Here is a 20,906-nt window from a genome sequence, read left to right as displayed (position 1 = left end):
TACAGTATTATCCAATGTAATATAGTATTATTATATAGCATTATTACACGATATTATGGTATTATTCCACATTATACAGTATTATTGTACAGTATCATATAGTATTATTACACATTATTATAGACTCTTGCATTGTATTATTTTACAGTATTATAAAGAATTATATAGTATTATACAATATTATATAGTAATATTATACAGTATTATATATTTTTATTAAACATTGTTATACAGTATTGCATTTAATTATTTTACATTATTATAAAGTACTATTATATAGTATGATACACTATTGCATTGTATTATTATACCGTATTATATAGTTTTATTACACATTGTTATACAGTATTGTATTATTTTACGGTATTATTACACGGTATTGTATAAGCGTTGTATGTGGTATTATCCGTTATTGTTACACAGTAATACACAGTATTGTACGTAATTATTATTACACATTGTTACCCAGTATAAATACTCGGTATAAATACAGCGTATAAATTCCCAGTATTACCCGGTTAAAATACACAGTGTTACTAAGTATATACTTGGACTGACCCCTACAGAAGGTGCCCCGCGCATCGCATTTACTGTGAATGCTCGGGAATCCTCGCAAATATATCCCCTATTTACTAAATATCGTATTTGCGATCTGTGCCTGGTCTGTGGGGCACATCCTGTCTCCTACCTGCCTCTCCTCACAATTCCCTGCGAATTCTTTCCCAGCTGGGGGTAGTTATCAGGAATATAACGGATTCTGCGCTGTTGGCTCTTTTCTGCAGGTGAATTCTTAGCCAGCCTGGTAATGAAAGGGTTAAGTCACAGTTACATGCGTTGTCTGTGTGTTGTATATGTTATATTTTTTTATGTATGTTATGTGTATTATATGTTATATGTTGTATGTGTTATATTTCGTATGTGTTGTGTGTTGTATGTATTATATGTTGTATGGGTGTTGGATGTGTTGTGTGTGTTGTATGTGTTATGAGTATTGTGATCAGACACTGGCACACCCCTCCACCCTCTTCCAAATATTTAGCTCCTGGATCCTGGGCTCATATTGGCCGACTTCTGACACAACAGGCGCAACCCTAGCCTCTGATTGGCTGCTCACACGTGGCTCAGGTTCACGTGCTTCCGGCCGCAGCAGAAGAAGTGGGGATAGAGGGAGAGAGAGAATCAGTGTTAGAGAGAGAGAGAGACTCAGAAAGAGGGGCCCCAGACAGAGAGACCCAGAGAGAGGGGCCCCAGACAGAGACCCAGAGACAGGGACAACAGGCTGAGAGACCCAGAGAGAAGGGCCCCAGGCTGAGAGACCCAGAGACAGGGGCACCAGTCTGAGAGAGATCCAGCGAGAGGGGCCCCAGGCGAGAGACCCAGGGGCCCCAGTGAGTGATGTCTGGGTGCTGCTGAGAACTCACCGTTGGGGTGAAACAGATCAGAAGCGGACCCTAGGGAACCCTGTCATGGAGGAGCAGACAGAGCACAGTCCAGGGGCACCTAGTGAGCCGGATCCCGGGGCCCCTGCGCCCCCCACACATAGGACCACTAACTTCTTCATCGACAACATCCTGAGGCCGGATTTTGGGTGCAGAAAGGAGCCCCCCGGGAGAGAGAATGTCAACCCCCTGCACCCCCGGGGGGGCAACAACACCCCCACCCCCAGCCCGGACTCCGACACCCCTTCAGACGCGTCCAACCCTGGCCTGCTCCTGGTGGGGCCCCCGGTGACCCCAACTAACAAGGCTGATCCTCTGGTGTGGCCAGCTTGGGTGTACTGCACCCGCTATTCGGACCGACCGTCCTCGGGTAAGTGAGCGATCAGGGGCACCCCATAATCACCCAGAGACCCCATAATCACCGCGATGACCCCAATATTCTGCTCCAGAATCACTCCTACAATCTGCCCTTTTTTTCCTTGATTTTACTCCTGCGCGGGGAAGTTAGTAGCGAGCGATGTGTGGATTTCCCGGGACCAGGATCGCTTTGTACTGGGCGCACGGTCACACAGAGCAGTATAAACGGGTGATGTGAGCGGAGACATTGTCGGGGCTGACAAAAAATCGCTTTCTTTGAAAAAAAACCTAAATAATCAGAGGATAAACGTCCGTTACAGGATACCGTGACACGTACACAGAGAACGATAATGCATCAGGAAATACACATATATCGGTGTATATATATATATATATATATATATATATATATATATAAAATCGTAACTGATATATACTGACCGAAAGCAGTGTAAAAGTATATATACAGCCTTATATACCTGCATAGTATAATGTAACGAAGGACTGTATACATAATACGATTCGCATGGTACACGGCGTATTAATGCCTCAGATATAAAACGATTTTAGATAAATCAGTATTACTTGTTATGAAGGAGTGAGTTTGGGTCTATATGTTATCATATGTATTATAACTAAATTAGGACATACACATCGGTATAAACCCCGTGTATAAGGTTGTTTGAAGTTACTGTAACTCCATTTTGTATGTTTATGGACCGCTTTATATATCGCTGAGCTCCCTGTATACTTTCCCTACAGATTCGTGCGGATCTGTACATGATATGATTGATTTATATACACGCAATATGCTGTTTATAGGATGACCCAGGTTATATAGGTGATCACCGCCAATTTATTTTCAGGCAGATTATCAAATAATGTGGATAAAAGTGTCAATGTGGACTTTAAATAATATACAGGAAAATTACAAAAAACATAGTATTTAGTGTATTCTGTACATAGGTGCCAACACGCACAAATTCTGCCTATACTGTTCCGATGTATGAATTTATAAATATATGTCAGGCTGACGGAGAGTTAGAAGAAGTTATTAGAGGAAACTAAAGGTATATATCAGATGGCAGCCGGTTATATATATGGACCTGTTACTGTTCATTCATATGTAACATGACTGTTATATGTCATATAAATAATAATAGTAATAGTAATAATAAAAACGCAGAATTTTTTTTCTAAATCTACGAATTTAAAGTGAAATGGCTATTTTTCCATATTTTGAAATTTTTATGGATTTGACGCTAATTCGCGGTGTTTGCGTTTTATTTGTGTTTTTAGATTAAATCCTGATTTTGATCAATGAATTTTGTGGAAATAAATCGGATTCTCTTTAGTTTTGATGCAGGAGTGTGTCAGCGATTTATACCCGCATCAGGGCGGGATGTGGGTAATATCACACAGCAGAGGGTAATAGTCTGTCCGGCCTCCGTCTGTCTGTCCTGGCTTCTGTCTGTCTGTCCGCACTCACAGAGCCCAGGATATTTTGGGGGGTTTCAATGCAACGAAATACATAAAACATTAAATTCTCGACTGATTATTCGTGAAAATGGCAAATCTGAGGAATTTCTGGAATAATTGTAAACATATTTGCATATTTGTTATATTTATATTAGTATTCATGTATAAATATGCTTTTTTATATATAAATGTATTTATATATTAATATATTTTATATATATATATATATATATATATACGTTTTTGTATATATGTGTTTGAATGTGTATATCCAATTTGTCTGTGTGGTCTTATGCACGCACTAAATACACACAAATAAATATATATGTACCACTATATATTACACACAGATATGTATATATATATTTATATTTGTGTGTATTTTATATATATATATATATATATATATATATGTGTGTCCCTGTTGAATTTGTACACTGTGTACCTGATAAGATGCTTTGTGTGCACTGCTCACATGCCCTCTTTCTATATAGATCTCCGAGAAAATGATACCCTTAGATTGCATGTTTTCAGGCATCTTATAGGAAATATATTGTACTGAATTCACACATATTATAGGATATTTATATATTTACCGTTTCTATAAACACATAGGATATATACTGTACCAGACACAAATATATAATATATATACTGTATCGAATTCACAAATATTATAGGATATATATACCGTATCTATACACACATAGGATATATACTGTACCAGATACACACATATGATTGGATATATACTGTACTGAATTCACACATATTTTAGGATAAATATTGATAGAGCTACATACATATTATACCAGAAACACACGTATACGACATATATATACATATATATATATCAGATATACACGTCGTATATGATTTCTAGTGCACCAGATACTTTAGGACATATACTGAAACTATATACACATATGAATGGATATATACTGTACCCATGTACACATATTATAAGATGTATACTGTACCTATATACACATTTTATAGGATGTATACTGTCCCTATATACACATTTTATAGGATGTATACTGTCCCTATATACACATTTTATAGGATGTATACTGTATCAGATACACACATATTATAGACTATATCTATTGTAACAATAAACACATACAGGATATATACTGTAACTGCACACACACATATTATAGGATGTATACTGTATCAGATACACACATATTATAGACTATATCTATTGTAACAATAAACACATATAGGATATATACTGTAACTGCACACACACATATTATAGGATGTATACTGTATCAGATACACACATATTATAGGAGGTATACTGTAACTATATACACATATTAAAGGATACACACATACAATGAGATATACACGGTTACTTATTATCAGGTAATGTATAGATGGAGCTCCCAGCTGTTTTTCCGGGGTAATTGCGGGCACTTTGTTTCACGTTTCACGCATTCCGGGGGCAGGTCTAGACACTTTTTCATGCTTTACACATTCCGGGGTATCTTTTATTCGTTTGGAAGGTTAACGCTGCGATTTATGCAAATTATTTTCCCAAACGAATAAAAATAATTTCCCATTGATTCTTATTTATCATTATCAGGGAAACATTAGGAATGATTCGTTCGTTGGGGCCCCTGAGCTCAGCCGGCTCTAGGCATTTGTGTGTCCGTTTGCATTGTGTTCTCGTTGCGATCGGTTTGGGGATCTTGCCGAGCGGTCAAAGGGATGTAAGGGATATCATTCTTATAAATCGTATGAGCGATATAAAGTGAATATTAGGAATTAACGGTATAAGAGGCATAATGTGTTAAGAGGTATAAACAATATACATTATATGAGCGATACCCCAATGTATCCAACATTATATGAGCGATACACCAATGTATCCAACATTATATGAGCGATACACCAATGTATCCAACATTATATGAGCGATACACCAATGCATCCAACATTATATGAGCGATACACCAATGTATCCAACATTATATGAGCGATACAACAATGTATCCAACATTATATGAGCGATACCCCAATGTATCCAACATTATATGAGCGATACACCAATGCATCCAACATTATATGAGCGATACACCAATGTATCCAACATTATATGAGCGATACCCCAATGTATCCAACATTATATGAGCGATACCCCAATGTATCCAACATTATATGAGCGATACCCCAATGTATCCAACATTATATGAGCGATACCCCAATGTATCCAACATTATATGAGCGATACACTTATGTATCCAACATTATATGAGCGATACACTTATGTATCCAACATTATATGAGCGATACACCAATGCATCCAACATTATATGGGCGATACACCAATGCATCCAACATTATATGAGCGATACACCAATGTATCCAACATTATATGAGCGATATAAAATGTGTAACGAGCATAAACAGTATAGTCGGTATAAGGGAACTAAAGCTTATAACTGGATAAGGGATATAATTTATGAATTCTCAAAACGAAATTAAGACAACTGTGTAAAATGTGATTCGCGTGGAATTATCTCGAATATATAGTGGAATAATCCCGAATATCTCGGGGAATAATACCGAATATCGCGAGGAATAATCCCCAATATCACGGAGAATAATCCCGAATATCGCGAGGACGGCCCATTCTCTTATTCCTGAAATTAACGTACATTTCTCAGAAAAAAACGAAAAACAATTACCTGCCCAAAAATATACACGGGGGAGGCAAGAGGGGAGTATCACACTAAAAGGTATGTCAGTGTCATGACATAAAGTGGGGGCAGCTTTACAAAGAAAAGGGCAAATTACTGATGTATATTTATAAACAATAGATCGATAATATATATTAAATAATTATATTATAAAACAGTAATAATAAAAACAGTAATAATAATAATAATAATATCAATAATAATAATATATAATAATATAGGGAGGCGAACTCTCTCGGTAAACTTTCCTCATAAATCGACCGAATTCATTAAATATATATCGGGAGTCTGAGAGTTTGAATATTTAATTATTTCGTTATATTGTTTACGGGGGGGGGTATGCTATAGATTCTATTATAATTAAAATGAAAAATAATTAAACATTCTAATTAAAAAAAAGCACGAGTAGCGTTGGGGGGAATTTAACCCTTCGTTCTTCGTAAGAAATCGAGAGACTGTTATTGGCACTAGACGTGGGATCTAGTGGAGGTGGTAACAACAATAATACTACTACTAATAATAATGATAATAATAAAACTAATTATATATATATATAGTAATGTTGTTTATCAGAAATGAATAATCTGCCCCGGTTGAAAACATATTAACCCCTTTTCTGCATCTAGGACCCCGGACCAGGAAGCTGAAGAAGAAGAAAAATGAGAAGGAGGACAAGAGGCCCCGCACAGCCTTCACCGCGGAGCAGCTGCAGAGGCTGAAGAGTGAGTTTCAGGCGAACCGGTACATCACGGAGCAGAGGCGGCAGACCCTGGCCCAGGAGCTCAACCTCAACGAGTCCCAGATCAAGATCTGGTTTCAGAACAAAAGGGCGAAGATCAAAAAGGCCACGGGGCTCAAGAACGGACTGGCCCTGCACCTCATGGCCCAGGGGCTTTACAACCACTCGACCACCACCGTGCAGGACAAGGAGGACAGCGAGTGAGGGCACAGCCTGCCGAGAGACTGAGCCCTGCCTCAACTACTACTGTGCAGGCCAAGGAGGACCGCGAACGAGGACAGAGCCTAGGAGCCCTGCCGAGAGACCGAGCCTTGCCTCAACTGCTACTGTGCAGGACAATGAGGGCAGCCTGGGATCCCGTCCAGAGACTAAGCCCTTTCTCAACTACTACTGTGCAGGACCATGAGGGCATCCCCCTGGGATGGGACTGAAGTCCCCATTATGTGTAAGTTGCCCCTGTATAGGTTTATGATCAGGTAAGGACTCGGAGTTTGTGTTCTACCCCGTGTTATTTCTGGCTGTTGTTAATCCTCTTGTGTGGATCTGCCACGCGTGTTCCTGAGCACCATTAACCCCTCCCTCACCAGACTGAGTTACTGAGCTGTGCTTTCAAGCCAAAGATTTTGTGTAGAGGAATGTGACCCCACGGAGTGTCGTGGGGCTGCTGTCAGGACACAGACTGGATGTAAGTTATTTTATAATAAACAGATACTGGTCACACTCAGCTCTCTGCCTTTCATTGTGTGAGTGTAAGCTCTGCGACCCAGGGTACCGTCCTGGGCTTTTTATGCGATGTATAGTGCAGGATGGAGTTATTAGCAGACATGGTGTTATAAATAGCCCCTCTTTTGACCCCCATGGTGAGGCATCACTACTTCACAATAAAATGAAACTGCCCCTGATTGCATATAACTACACGTCATCACCGTACACTGCCACCAGCAATTGCCCTAGTGCACTGTACGTTCTCCACTAGTGCCAGCGCTCCCAGCGCACTGCAATTGCCTCTCACTGGCATCTAATTGCCTCTGCACTCCCTCCCACTCTTATTTGCAGGGTCTATATCCAGTGTGTGTACCCCATAATGATTTAATCCCAATATTGTTACCATACTGTATCCCTTACGGGAGTGGCTTTTCACGTCCCTGCATGCAGGTTCTAGATTATACAGATGCCAGGGTTAAGGCAGTAAATTGGGATTTATTACCCTCCAGTGCCCGTCACAGAACCCAGCACCCAGCACCCAAATCCTCACCCCAGCTGCAAACATTGTGCCTTCAGAAAAGTCTATGTATTGTAGAAATACCCCAATGTATTAATCAGCCTGCCCGAAAGTGGGGCTGTTTTGGGTGGGTTGGGGATTTGTCTGGCCAATTAGACATATTACCATTCAGTGTATGAACTGTTAAGTACCCTGATGCACGGCGCGCATGCTCAATTTATTTAGCATTATATACACACCTCGTATAATCACACACTGTATTAAGGCTTCCCTATATATATAAGTATATATGTACAGTATATATATATATATATATATATATATATATATATATATATATAGCTTAGTGGATTACCTAAATACGATAGTGTATAGAGCATTGTATCACCTGAAGTGTAGCATAGTGGCCCCTGTATACAGCCTAGTGTGACCCGGAATATACCAGTCTCTGACCTCGAACAATATAACCGGGTACAAAATGTATCATTTATAGTATAAAAAAAACCATAGCCTGCTGTCTTTAAAACGTATTTTACGGCTGGAATAACTGCGCTTATAGCTTCCTAGATCCCAGCGTAGATTGTAAAAACCACATTTACTGCAATATACAGTGACATGCCCGGTATAATGTAAAGTTACATCCGTGAGATGCCCTGTATAAGGTATAGTTAAATTGGTGAACCGGCCCCTGTAGAATGTATAGTTAAATCAGTGTAATGCTCTGTATAATGTATAGTTAAAAGCATGAGACAGCCCCTGTATAATGTATAGTTAATTCAGTGAGATGCCCTGTATAATGTATAGTTAATTCAGTGAGATGCCCTGTATAATGTATAGATAAATCAGTGACTGGCCCCCTGTATAATGTATAGTTAAATCAGTGAGATGCTTTGTATAATGTATAGATAAGAGTGAGACAGCCCCTGTATAATGTATAGTAAAATCAGTGAGGTGCCCTGTATAATGTATAGTTAAATCAGTAGGATGCCCTGTATAATGTATAGTTAAATCAGTGAGGTGCCCTGTATAATGTATAGTTAAATCAGTAGGATGCCCTGTATAATGTATAGTTAATTCAGTGAGATGCCCTGTATAATGTATAGTTAAATCAGTGAGATGCCCTGTATAATGTATAGTTAAATCAGTGAGGTGCCCTGTATAATGTATAGTTAAATCAGTAGGATGCCCTGTATAATGTATAGTTAAATCAGTGAGGTGCCCTGTATAATGTATAGTTAAATCCGTAGGATGCCCTGTATAATGTATAGTTAAATCAGTGAGGTGCCCTGTATAATGTATAGTTAAATCAGTGAGGTGCCCTGTATAATGTATAGTTAAATCAGTAGGATGCCCTGTATAATGTATAGTTAAATCAGTAGGATGCCCTGTATAATGTATAGTTAAATCAGTAGGATGCCCTGTATAATGTATAGTTAAATCAGTGGGGTGCCCTGTATAATGTATAGTTGAATCAGTGAGGTGCCCTGTATAATGTATAGTTAAATCAGTGAGGTGCCCTGTATAATGTATAGTTAAATCAGTAGGATGCCCTGTATAATGTATAGTTAAATCAGTGGGGTGCCCTGTATAATGTATAGTTAAATCAGTGAGATGCCCTGTATAATGTATAGTTAAATCAGTGAGGTGCCCTGTATAATGTATAATTAAATCAGTGGGGTGCCCTGTATAATGTATGTTCAGGTGACTTTGGGGAAATCTCTTTTTAGGAGACGCTCACCAGAGTCGTCCCTTCGTAACATAAAGTGAAGAGATGAAAGGGCAATAAAGGTACGGAATCCACCACCGAGAGAGGGGTTCTATCAGATACACCGGATGCCTCCGAAGTGGGTAAAAACATACAGGGGTATAAACGACAGAATAAACAGAAATATTTTACAGCTTCTCGATCCGCCTTTTTAAGTCACGCTGGAATTGTTTTGGCAATGTGGCAAAATCGGAATTTTGTTTTATTTTGCCTTCTTCAGGAAGGATTGGTAGAAGGGAACGGGATGGACTTGGGTCTTTTTTCTGCTTTAATTGCTATGTAACCTTATGTACTATGCAACTGCAGCTCTCCTGCCTGCTCCCTTTTTCAGTACAGATGCAAAGTCATTTCGGGATATTTTGCTAAATATGCAGGAATATTCTGTGGTTTCCATGGCGACTATGCCACATGTGGAATTTTGCACCACATATTTTTAAAAATGTGTCCTGTGCTGTATAAGCTGGGATGAGGCCCGGGCTGTCTATCTGTCTGTCTGTCACACCTCTTCACAGTATTTTGGGTTATATCTCAGTTATTTCGCCAGAGAAGGTGCGTTATACACTACTCCTTTAGCTTAGACTTTGCACTGTACCCTGGGGGAGGGGGGCATGCGATATATATATAGATAGATATATATATATATAATCATAGATTTTTCTAAATGTAAAGTGATAGTTTTAAGGACCTGAATGCAGCCAATTATTTTAGAGATAAAGCTCCATCCCAATAATGTGATTCGTAGAATTTTAGTTAAGGCTCCTCCCAGGTCAGCTTTTGTTGGAAAGGTCTAATCAATGTTTAGTTGGGCCAGTCCATAGTTGTGCCCCCCTCTCCTCCCCTGATGCCCCCTTCCCCTGATGCCCCTCTTTTCTAGGAGGTCAGAGTGTTTGCTGGGTATGAGGGGATCGCAGGGTTCTACAGCCCTAAAAGCCCCGATAATGTGTATAGAAACAGCAGGGAACGGCTTTATAAATTAAACAGGGTAAATAAACCCCATTATTCTTCAAAATGCCCCACTCAGTTACACAAATACCCCTGCCCCAGACACGCCCCTAACCACCCCATCAAGGCACAATTGCCCTTTTGGCATTAATACCCGCTATATTCTAAAATATTGTGATCTTAACCCTTGTGATTCTCCAGATGAATTATTGCTCAGAAAAAAAGATTATTTAGAGGAAGGAGTTAATTTTAATGAAATAAATGCCACGTAGAATTCCAGCACTTGCCCCCCGTGGGACCGGTTTCTAGTTGCCTCTTGCAGTTGGGTCGTGGCTGCGCTAAGATGTATCTGAGAAAATTACAGAAGCTCCATTGATCCAAAGTAACAATTCCTTGTTTTTGATGGAACTATAGAGACTGCATTTTTTGGGTGATAAAATGTGGATTTATTATTTTCTACATTTTATTTAGCGAACTTTGATACAAGTTCCGTGGAGTTTTGTATTGGGAGTTCCGAGCTGGAAGCGTCTGACCCGCACACGGCCCGATCCCGCATCTACACGCTTCTTTTAGAAATAGTTCACCTGCATGGCGTGTAATCCCTCGCAGCGAGCCCCATTATCACAATTATTCTAGAATTCCAACATCGATAACGTCCCTGGAAATAAAGTCTGAAGCTTTAATGTAAAGGAGATGCCGCAATCCGATCTCATCACGGAGAGGGCGTTATTACAACGTGGCACGTTTCTTTTCTCTACGATCATTTCACTCAACTGAAAATACACAAGGACCCCCAAAGCGTGTTGGGAACACGGATGGAAACACGCATCAGTCTCTGAAGACATTGCTATATTTACCTTCCATTCTATAATTCGATATCGTAGAAATTCTGCATTACAGCGGGAGAGCCAAATCCTGTCAAATTGGTAAAAAAAAAATGCTGAAATTTCACAAACACCCCGAGTGCGTGAAGGAGCCGTACGTGTGACACACATGTACAATATTACCCATACCTGTCACGTGATTAGTGCACAGCTGCCTGGAGACCACACATCAGGGGTTACTTCTTAAAGACCCTGTCAAACCGTATGCAAGAGATGAGGGTCATTATCTGCGGCACATGTTCTGTCAGCCGGCAAAGCCATTCCATCCCGCTGATTAACCCCTTGCGTGCTGAGCGCTGGCCCAGGGCTGGAAATGATGGTATTTTTTGTTTAGGGCACTTTTTGTTAATAACTAAAAAAAATCACTTCAGAAACTTTATGCTAAATATTATCCCATGAAATGGAAAAAACCAAATGATGAAATAAAAATTTTTTTTTCTTTCCAATTTTAACAGTTAGTGTTTTGAATTTCAGAAGAGAAAGGAGAAATATTCAACAAAAACGGCTGCGGCTTTTATAATTTCGAAACATGTATTATATATTAAGGGGAGCGGATCCAGCTCCGCCATCAGCCTGTGAAACATAGAAATAGGATCTGATTCTGTAGAACACAACGTCCGCTCTGGCCGCTCGCTATAGATTTTTTATATAAATATATATTATGTATTTAAAATTTGGAATTTGTATTTTAAATTTGGGCCCCAGACCACTTGGACTCCATAAACTTCATTGATCGGTATAATCATACTTTGATTTATTGTTTCTCATTGTAACAGAATCTTTGTGAATTTTTATGGCTCTTGAATTTCATTTATTATTATTATTATTATTATCTTTTATTTATTTAGCGGCAACAATTTATTTGTTTATTGAATTGATCTGATTGGAGGCGTTGAGGTTATGTTGATCTTAATAAACACACGGAGTGCTATAGAATTATTTTTTTCTAATTTCTCGTTGTTTGACATGTTTTTTTTGGTTGAAATATGTAGAAAGTGATTTAAAAAGTAAAATACAAAAATAAAAACGTAAAGATTTTTCTTTTGTTCGAATGTTGCGATTCCCCGTTCCATTTGTAATTGTTTTCAAAAATTATTAGAGGCATTCCCTGAAAATAATTTCTAGATCCGAGTCAGCGAAGGGATTATAATTTATAAAGAAGAATTTCTACCGAATAACGAAACGAAACCTCGAATAATAATAATAATAATAATAATAATATGAATAGAAATGATACGTCGCCGTCTTGGAAGAAAGGGTTTGGAGGAAACGTCCTCCGTTAAAGATGATATCAGCTGCGCAGCGTGCGCCAGACAGCGCCGACACGCTTCCGTGGCACCCGCGCAGCCACACTTTCCTTGCGATGAGTACACACAGTGTCACTGCGTCTTTCTGCTCCTGGCAGCTAGAAAACAAAGTCATCGCAGAACGAAGCCAGACGGAGGGCTCTGGAAAAGATATCTCGTTTTCAAAGAAAAACTAAAAATGTTCTGTTCTGCGCGGCCCCAGAATCATCGGAAAGCAGAGGAGCGTCTGTTTCTTTAGAAATGGATGCAGCGCGCATGCTCGTTTCTGCGATAACCTCCATGCTTTACTGCGACGCAGATATCTGCGGTTTTAGGCGAGGTCCTGCGTGGTTTGGTTCGTCACAAAGCTTGCGTTTTCTGCTGGCTTTTCCCCAGAATGAATATGGATAAATTTGTTCAGCAAAAGTTTACAATTTTATTTCTCCTCAGCCGCTAATATCTGAGGGAGTGGATATACGTGACATTTTAACAATAATAATAATAATAATAATAATACGTTTTCATTTAAAACGCATCAATCACAGGAACGTCTGAAATACGGCATTTTAAATCTTCTATTAAACCCCCGCAGACAGCCGGCTAAAGGAACGATTACCATAGACTAAAAGACACCTCCTGCCCATATAGTGCTACCTATATAATATATAGTATACCCCAAACGCCCCAACTCGCTGGCAGTCGTATGGTTAACAGACTCCCTTCCTCCCTTTTCTCGAGTCGTCGGCTCGGCAGACGGCGATTTTTTAACTTTACAAACTACTGTTTCTTTCGCGCACTCGAAGTAAACGTCACCCAGACTTCACGCCGTGCCTTCTGCCTCAAATCCCGGGAATCTGGGGAGAAAATGAAATCCCCGGCGGAAAAAGACTGAGCGACGGCACCGAGTCGGGTTAAAGGGACGCTTCTATCGCAGAATGACCGGCCAGAATTATCTAACGAAGACGATCGGCTTTGGGCACAAACTAATTGGGGTCAAAAACTATTTAAAAAGGAGTCCCGAAGAACAAACCTATAACTCCAGGCCCGGGAGACGGGCGCCTGGAAAACACAAAAGGGAAAGTAATCGGGAGCCTCAAACGTCTCTCACTCGCGAGCTCGGCTGCCATTCCCACAACCAGAAGCAAAGAGGGGACGAACTTCTTACAGAGAGACAAGTTTCGCTAAAGTGAACGGGCAAATCTGGAAGGAAGAAATGAAAGCGATTTATGCATTCGCTGCAGAACCATGAGTACTTATCACTTATTAATAACTACAAGACCCATATTTGTGAGAAATCAGCCCAAAACGATGTGAATCATGTAAGGCTCTGACCCGATGCACCCCCATCTCGTCTGACAGACGGCGTTTATTCAGACGCTTTTCGCCGCGTTCAGGAAACTTGCTCCTGGCTGGAATCAATTATTAAAGAGCATTTCTACATATTCCTCCCCGGCGCAGGCGCAGCCACTTTCCACGGATTATGATTCGTGTTTTAAAAAGCTTATCGAGGTGTTTTGTGGAGATTACTGAAATTTTAATTAAGTAAACGTCTCCCAGGAGAAGGCTCCGGGTATTATTCGCAGCCACGAGCCGGCGGGAGCTCGGTCTTTAATTACTTCTCGTCGAAGCTTCTCCTCTGCGGGTCCGTCGGCTCAATTAAAGCAGGGATGTTGCCTTATTATATGCAACTTGTTTAATATTTAATTTTAATTAAATTACTTAAATTGTTTACTTAATTTCATGGATCTTATTGTGGAAAAACTGATAAATCTTAGCCTGGAGAATCCTTAACCCTTTGACCACCAGAGAAATGTGCAAAACGTGTCCCGCGTCGCGTTAAACCGGTCTTCTAGAGAGAAGGTGGCTGTTGCGATGGGAAGGCTGGGCAGGTGACCTGGCAAGGGTGTCATTAAGGAGGGCGAACACCTGCAGGATCCTCGGCCCTGTACAATGTGTAATTCAATGAGGTGGAATTTCTCCTGGTGTTAACCCTTTAGCATGCCAGGCCCCCCTGTCAGCTTGCTGGGTGCTTAGGATAACCTGGTTGCTTAGCACTTTGCTGAACCCCAGCTGGCCCTAGAAGAATCCCGACCAATTCCGGCAGCGGCTGGGAATCCGGGTGTCTGAGTGTGTGCTGCGCGGTCACGGGACGTGATCTAAAGACATCCTCACAATGAAAGTCAGGTCTATTCAGTAACGGCAGGGGTCCTGAGACCAGTCAGGGGGGCTCTTCCTCTCCTCGGTGCTTCCTTGTATCCTAACTGGATTAGGCCCCTTCCTAATTAATCCAGTGGGCTCCCTGCGCTTTGATCGGCTGAGCAGATAGTGGGGAGATGGGGACACGGCGATGGTGCAGGGGTGAGGGACATTGTCTGATGGGGCAGACATTAAGAGCACCCAAGTACAGCTCACGCCGGTATTACAAGGCGAGTCTCTCACGGAGAAATCCCTCCAACGTGTCACCTTTTAGCAGATTGCTCATACAAAACATGAACACATGGCGCTGATTAAACGACGAGGGTTCTGACGGCTGCAGATTAATCGCAGTATTACATTCTTTTTACTGGAAATCCGCAGTTCTACCAAAAACTTAATGAATCAGCGTGACTGACAGTCCCTATTTCTATAGGTGATTCTACGCGGAGTCTTGGTGAAAGTTATTGGGATAGCAGGGAAACAGATGGAAAGTTACACAAAGTTTGTGGATCTTCAGACGTGGTCTTCAGGCAGAATGTTTGTTCCTCAGATGTCTGAGAAAGGCCACAGAATGAATGCGAGGAGCGGGAGAATTCAGTTCCGATGACTTTCCTACGAGGTCACCGCGTCATTATGTAGATACGGCCGTAGGAGGCCCTTGCAATGGAAATCTGTGCCCCGGCCGTTCCTTTCAGTGAGGTCTGTAAAGCCCTGAAATGCACCAGCTTGGGGGGTAACTGCTGGTACCGGGGAGGCTTTAAAGAATAAACAGCATCAGTATTATAAATGAGGGATATTCAGGGGTACAAATCGTAGTTTACAGGCAATTTATCCACCGGTTTTTCAGACTGTCCACGGAATTTCCAGAACAGCGCGAGCTTAAGAGTCTGAACCCAACCTTCCAAATAATGTCACTTAATACGATAATACGGAGCCACGTGATAGATTTCTATTTATTATTCTATTAAATAAGGGAAATGCAGCCCAAAGCAAAGAGATCTATCTGAAATCTGAAGCCTTACGTATTGATAAAAGGAACCGACTTGGATTCAGATGATTGGTCCTCGTATCAATCTCGACTCCTCAACAGAGAGCTCGTCTGGCACAGAAAAGGTTAAAGTAAACTTGAAATTTTCTTTATGAAAAATCCTCAGAATGAGATGTCATAAGTTATTCCTCCCGGTTTATTTGACAGCCGAGGTCCGTATTTTAGTTTATTTTTGACAGTGGAAATCCCCCACCCTCCGCAGGACCGTCCCGCACTCTCCGCCACGCCAGATCCTCCGATAATTACTGCCTTTACGCACATTCCGCTTACACTGACAATTTCAGGATTCTCACTAAAACAACAACAAAAAGATATTAACCATCTCAGTCCTGCAACACATGCAGTGTAACCACTAGTACGGTTAGTGAATAAAGTCAAATCTGCCTCCCATTCATAGAGATGGAAAGGGCTGCCAGAAGCCAATGTTCGTGGTTTCAGATCTGCTCCGCTACGCATACAGAATGTCACCGATATAACTCTGCCCGATGGGCCCATCTCCCATTCATTAAACGCCGCTTTGTTTTGTGCCACATCCGCACTTTACTTTAGTTTGCTAAAACCAGTTAGACGCGTTTCCACCTCCACCAAATCTGCAGATTTAAACCAATAACCCACGGGATTTCCTGCTAATCTCAGACAGCTAAACGGTGCCATCGTGTCAGACCCTACAGAAGTAAAAATCATGGCTGGTCTCACCCCAATAAAGCTATGCCAGCTGGTACCACCATGCCGTAACCAGTGTGGGTATCAAGAGATAACTCTGCCCCATATGACCCATTTGTCTGCCGCCCTACACATTTCTCCTGATTCAGGGCCCAGTCATAATGTCAGAACACTATATATCGGCAGCGTATCGGCAGCGCATCGGCAGCATCGCGTCTTTATTCCTGGCACCCAAACCCTGTTTACTCCATGATTCCTGTTCCTACTTTCCATTCAACTCTCGACGACCCGTTCAAGGTAATAGACGGTGCAATGCATCTTCCAAACATTAGGGGCCGCTGGTGCACAGGAGTGCAAATACACTCCAATATGCAGGGGCTATATATATATATATGCAGTGGATGGGTTTGTGCACCTTTAACTTTTTAACCTCACTCACCCCAGAGGGCAGAGGCAGCAAAGATGCCCCATTTGGCCTCAACTCCCCATCCCACAAGGACAGGGATGGAGTGTGCGGGGAGACATGGCTTGCTCAGTACCTCCTCTCTGGTAATTTACTGGGGGTTATATCACTGTATATAGCGCTGGGGGTTATATCACTGTATATAGCGCTGGGGGTTATATTACTGTATACAGCGCTGTGGGGTTATTAGTGTATACAGCGCTGGTGGGGTTATTAATGGATACAGCACTGGGGTATATTACTGTATATAGCGCTGGGGGGTTATATTACTGTATACAGCGCTGTGGGGTTATTAGTGTATACAGCGCTGGTGGGGTTATTAATGGATACAGCACTGGGGTATATTACTGTATACAGCGCTGGGGGGTTATATTACTGTATACAGCGCTGGGGGGTTATTAATGGATACAGCACTGGGGTATATTACTGTATACAGCACTGGGGGGGTTTATTAATGTATACAGCACTGGGGTATATTACTGTATACAGCGCTGGGGGGTTATTACTGTATACAGCGCTGGGGGGGTTATTAATGGATACAGCACTGGGGTATATTACTGTATACAGCGCTTCTCCGGGTCACTATGAGAAAACTCCAGGTCACTTTGCAGTCCACCCCACTCCCCCTGCAACAATAGCGGGTCCTCAGGGTAGTTTGCAGGTATGAGCACCGGGGATTACTCTATAACAATGATTTAGGAAGTTCCCACTTATGGGTAGATTACTACTGACTCCAGGGGCAGCAGAATTTGGGGGCTGGGGGCGGCCCTGAATACAGACATCTGATTGGTTCCCATAAATCACATTTAACCGAGACAAAAAGATTTCTCAGGAGATTTCATTATCTCCTCATTGTGTAAAAAATTAGCCCCAGATTGATGGATTCGCCACCAGACGCCGCCGTCAGAGGCTGTCCCATCCAGTTCCACCAGTTCTCGCTCCGTCGCTGCGACTCCAACTCACTTTATATTTCTCAGAAAAATTTGAGAAAATGTCAGTTTGTGTTTTTATTTAATGATTTCTGCGCATGCAGACAGGATTCCCAACCTCTATAGCCAAATTCTCACGGGAACGAGGAGGCAAAGAGCTGCGGCCACCAGCAATACCTGGCCTTAACCCTTACAGTGCTGGAGAGGGGGGCTGCCCATCTCACTGACACATTTAGTGCTCAATTCAAAAACATTCACTCAAAATCAGTAGACTTACGGACCCCTCTGTACCCCAGTATTAAGCCATCTGATCCCGCTGGTACCCCTGCCCCTCTGTACCCCAGTATTAAGCCATCTGATCCCACTGGCACCACAGCCCCTCTGTACCCCAGTATTAAGCCATCTGATCCCGCTGGTACCCCTGCCCCCTCTGTGCCCCAGTATTAGGATATCTGATGCCGCAGGTACCCCTGCTGTCTCTATACCCCCTGTATTAAAGTGGCTGATTCCGCTGGCATTGCTGCCCCCTCTTTGGTAGAGCATCACTCAGCACACACCCCACCCACCGCTCTGCATACAGAAAGCCAGAACCCGCTGGCAGATCGGCCCCATTTGGCCCCCATCTAGTCACCCGTTTGTTCTGCTGTAAAGACTTGAACCTTAATCAGTCGTTGGTCCCGTCTTAGATTCAGGGGCCATATTCCTATCCTGTGCATGTTTAATACCCTCACTGTATTACCCTCGACCACCTCTGCTGGGAGGCTATTATCTCTTCAGTAAAGTAAAAATACAATACAGATACACTCCAATTGATCATAACAGAAGTGAGTGCTGCTCATTTCCAGCACGGTTTTATTTATTATTAAGTAACCCGGTTATTCCTCGTGGTGATTGGGGGGCACGCCGTGGGGCTCTCTGGAACTCCAGGTATTCACCGCCTGCTTTGAGTCCGTGGCCCGGAGATTAGGCACGGGTCAGATCTGCAGCATCTGGATTTTCCATGAGTTACTGGGGTAATTAACACCTTCCAGAGAAAATGCTCCTCGGTGGCCATAGGAATTTTCCACCAAGCGGCCACTTTCTGCCATGACGGGAAATATTTTGGAAATGACAGCCAGGGGCCGTGAAACCAAATAACTCCCATCACCCGCTACGGGTTATCTCTAATTATTGAATTGATCTGCGTTTGCCTCACAGTAACAGTTGCCAGAAACTGGCGCAGGACTCATAGTCATACGCATCACATCAGTCTTCTCACCGTAGCAACCAATGAACTGTTTCTGCCGACCGGGATGTTCTACTGGTTGCTATGGTGAAAAGACCACGTTTGAAAAGTTTATAGAGAATTCCCGATGCAGAAGAAAAGCATTTAGTGACGTGCGTGAAGCTTGTGTGACGTCTGTCACCTGACCACAAAATGCTCTGCTGCACCAAAGGGGTTAAAGGCACATCCTTCATTGAACAGATAGGGTAAGATAAATTGGGGGTCTCACACGCCCCGGCCTGGGTGCCGTGTGTTCGCATTTCATAGATAGTTAGGATTTTATCCGGAGCAGATGGGCATCAAAGGGAAGAGGCAGCTGAGTCTGCGGGCCGAGCGGCTGGAGGAAGACGTATATTCCTTCGAGCCGCGATAAAGTGCAGATGTTTGTTGAAAGGAGAAGCTGACACAGACAACTTAAGGAGCCGTTAGAAGGAGGCTGGAGAGCAGAGGGGACGCCACAAAGTGATTTATAACCCGAGCAGCGCATGTTTAGCCTGCCCTGATTAGCAGATTATAGAAACCCAAAGCGTTACTACCCAGTAATTGATAAAATGCAATTTACGGGAGGAGAGCGCGCATGCGCCCTGCAACGCCCTGCAACCCCCTGCAACGACGCATTCAATAACAGAAGCAAACCTTCTGCAGCAAACGGAAAGAAGATTCAAGGAGAAGAACTCCTTTACCACCCGCTGCTATTTACACCGTACGGAACCGCGGGCGCCATGAACACAGCCTATTATAGAAGCTCCCACATTTATCATTATATCAGATATTATATCAGTATATAAGTATACAAAGTAACAACAAGCAAACAATATCATGAACACACATAAGACATACAGGAACAGAAGAAGAGCTTACAGTCTAATAGAAGGCAGAGGAAGCAGGAGACAGAAGGGACGGCTGCGGCCCCTATACCCCCTCCCATTACACCATATAACCCCTCCCATTACAACATGTAACCCCTCCCATTACCCATATACCCCCCATTACAACATGTAACCCCCCATTACAACAACCTGTAACCCCCTCCCATTACACCATATAACCCCTCCCATTACACCATATAACCCCTCCCATTACCACAACATGTAACCCCCTCCCATTACTCCATATAATCTCTCCCATGACACCATATAACCCGTCCCATTACATGTAACCCCTCCCATTACCCATATAACCCCTCCCATTACACCATATAACCAGAACTGGGAATTAAAATCAGCCCTGGAAATAATGGAATCCGGCCCGTGTATTTCCTGGTGCCGTGTCTGGTCACACCGCATGTCGGGTTCGGTTCCCAATATTTTTTGCCTCAGAATAGGGGTAAACCCTGCATTTTAAAGTATAAATTTGAGATTATATATATATTTGAAAAACATATTATTATTATTAAGGTACAGAAAACACAAAGCTCTAATATCACTGTGGCCCCCGAAATCGTGTATTGCAGGGGCGTCCAACCTGCGGCCCTCCAGCTGCTGCAGGACTACATCTTCCATCATCCTCAGCCAGC

The 20,906-nt window shown here is 42.2% G+C and overlaps 1 protein-coding gene across 1 annotated transcript; it reads left to right on the top strand.

Moving 5' to 3' along the window:
- Positions 1-1,304: 1,304 nt before the first annotated feature.
- On the top strand, positions 1,305-7,452 carry EN1 (engrailed homeobox 1). The gene is made up of 2 exons (XM_053471626.1): positions 1,305-1,809; positions 6,616-7,452. The coding sequence occupies exons 1-2, from the start codon at positions 1,467-1,469 to the stop codon at positions 6,930-6,932; spliced, it is 660 nt and encodes a 219-aa protein (XP_053327601.1). The 5' UTR covers positions 1,305-1,466; the 3' UTR covers positions 6,933-7,452.
- The last annotated feature ends 13,454 nt before the right edge of the window (positions 7,453-20,906 follow it).

Source organism: Spea bombifrons, chromosome 7, assembly GCF_027358695.1.
Source record: "Spea bombifrons isolate aSpeBom1 chromosome 7, aSpeBom1.2.pri, whole genome shotgun sequence".
NCBI classification, from domain to species: Eukaryota; Metazoa; Chordata; class Amphibia; order Anura; family Pelobatidae; genus Spea; species Spea bombifrons.
Note: the sequence above shows the minus strand (reverse complement) of the source record. Positions and strands in the feature narration are given on the sequence as shown.

Coding starts and splice junctions, on each gene's coding strand:
- EN1 (XM_053471626.1), top strand. CDS start 1,467: ATGGAGGAGCAGACAGAGCACAGTCCAGGGGCACCTAGTGAGCCGGAT. Junction 1,810..6,615: donor TTCGGACCGACCGTCCTCGG/GTAAGTGAGCGA, acceptor TTCTGCATCTAG/GACCCCGGACCAGGAAGCTG.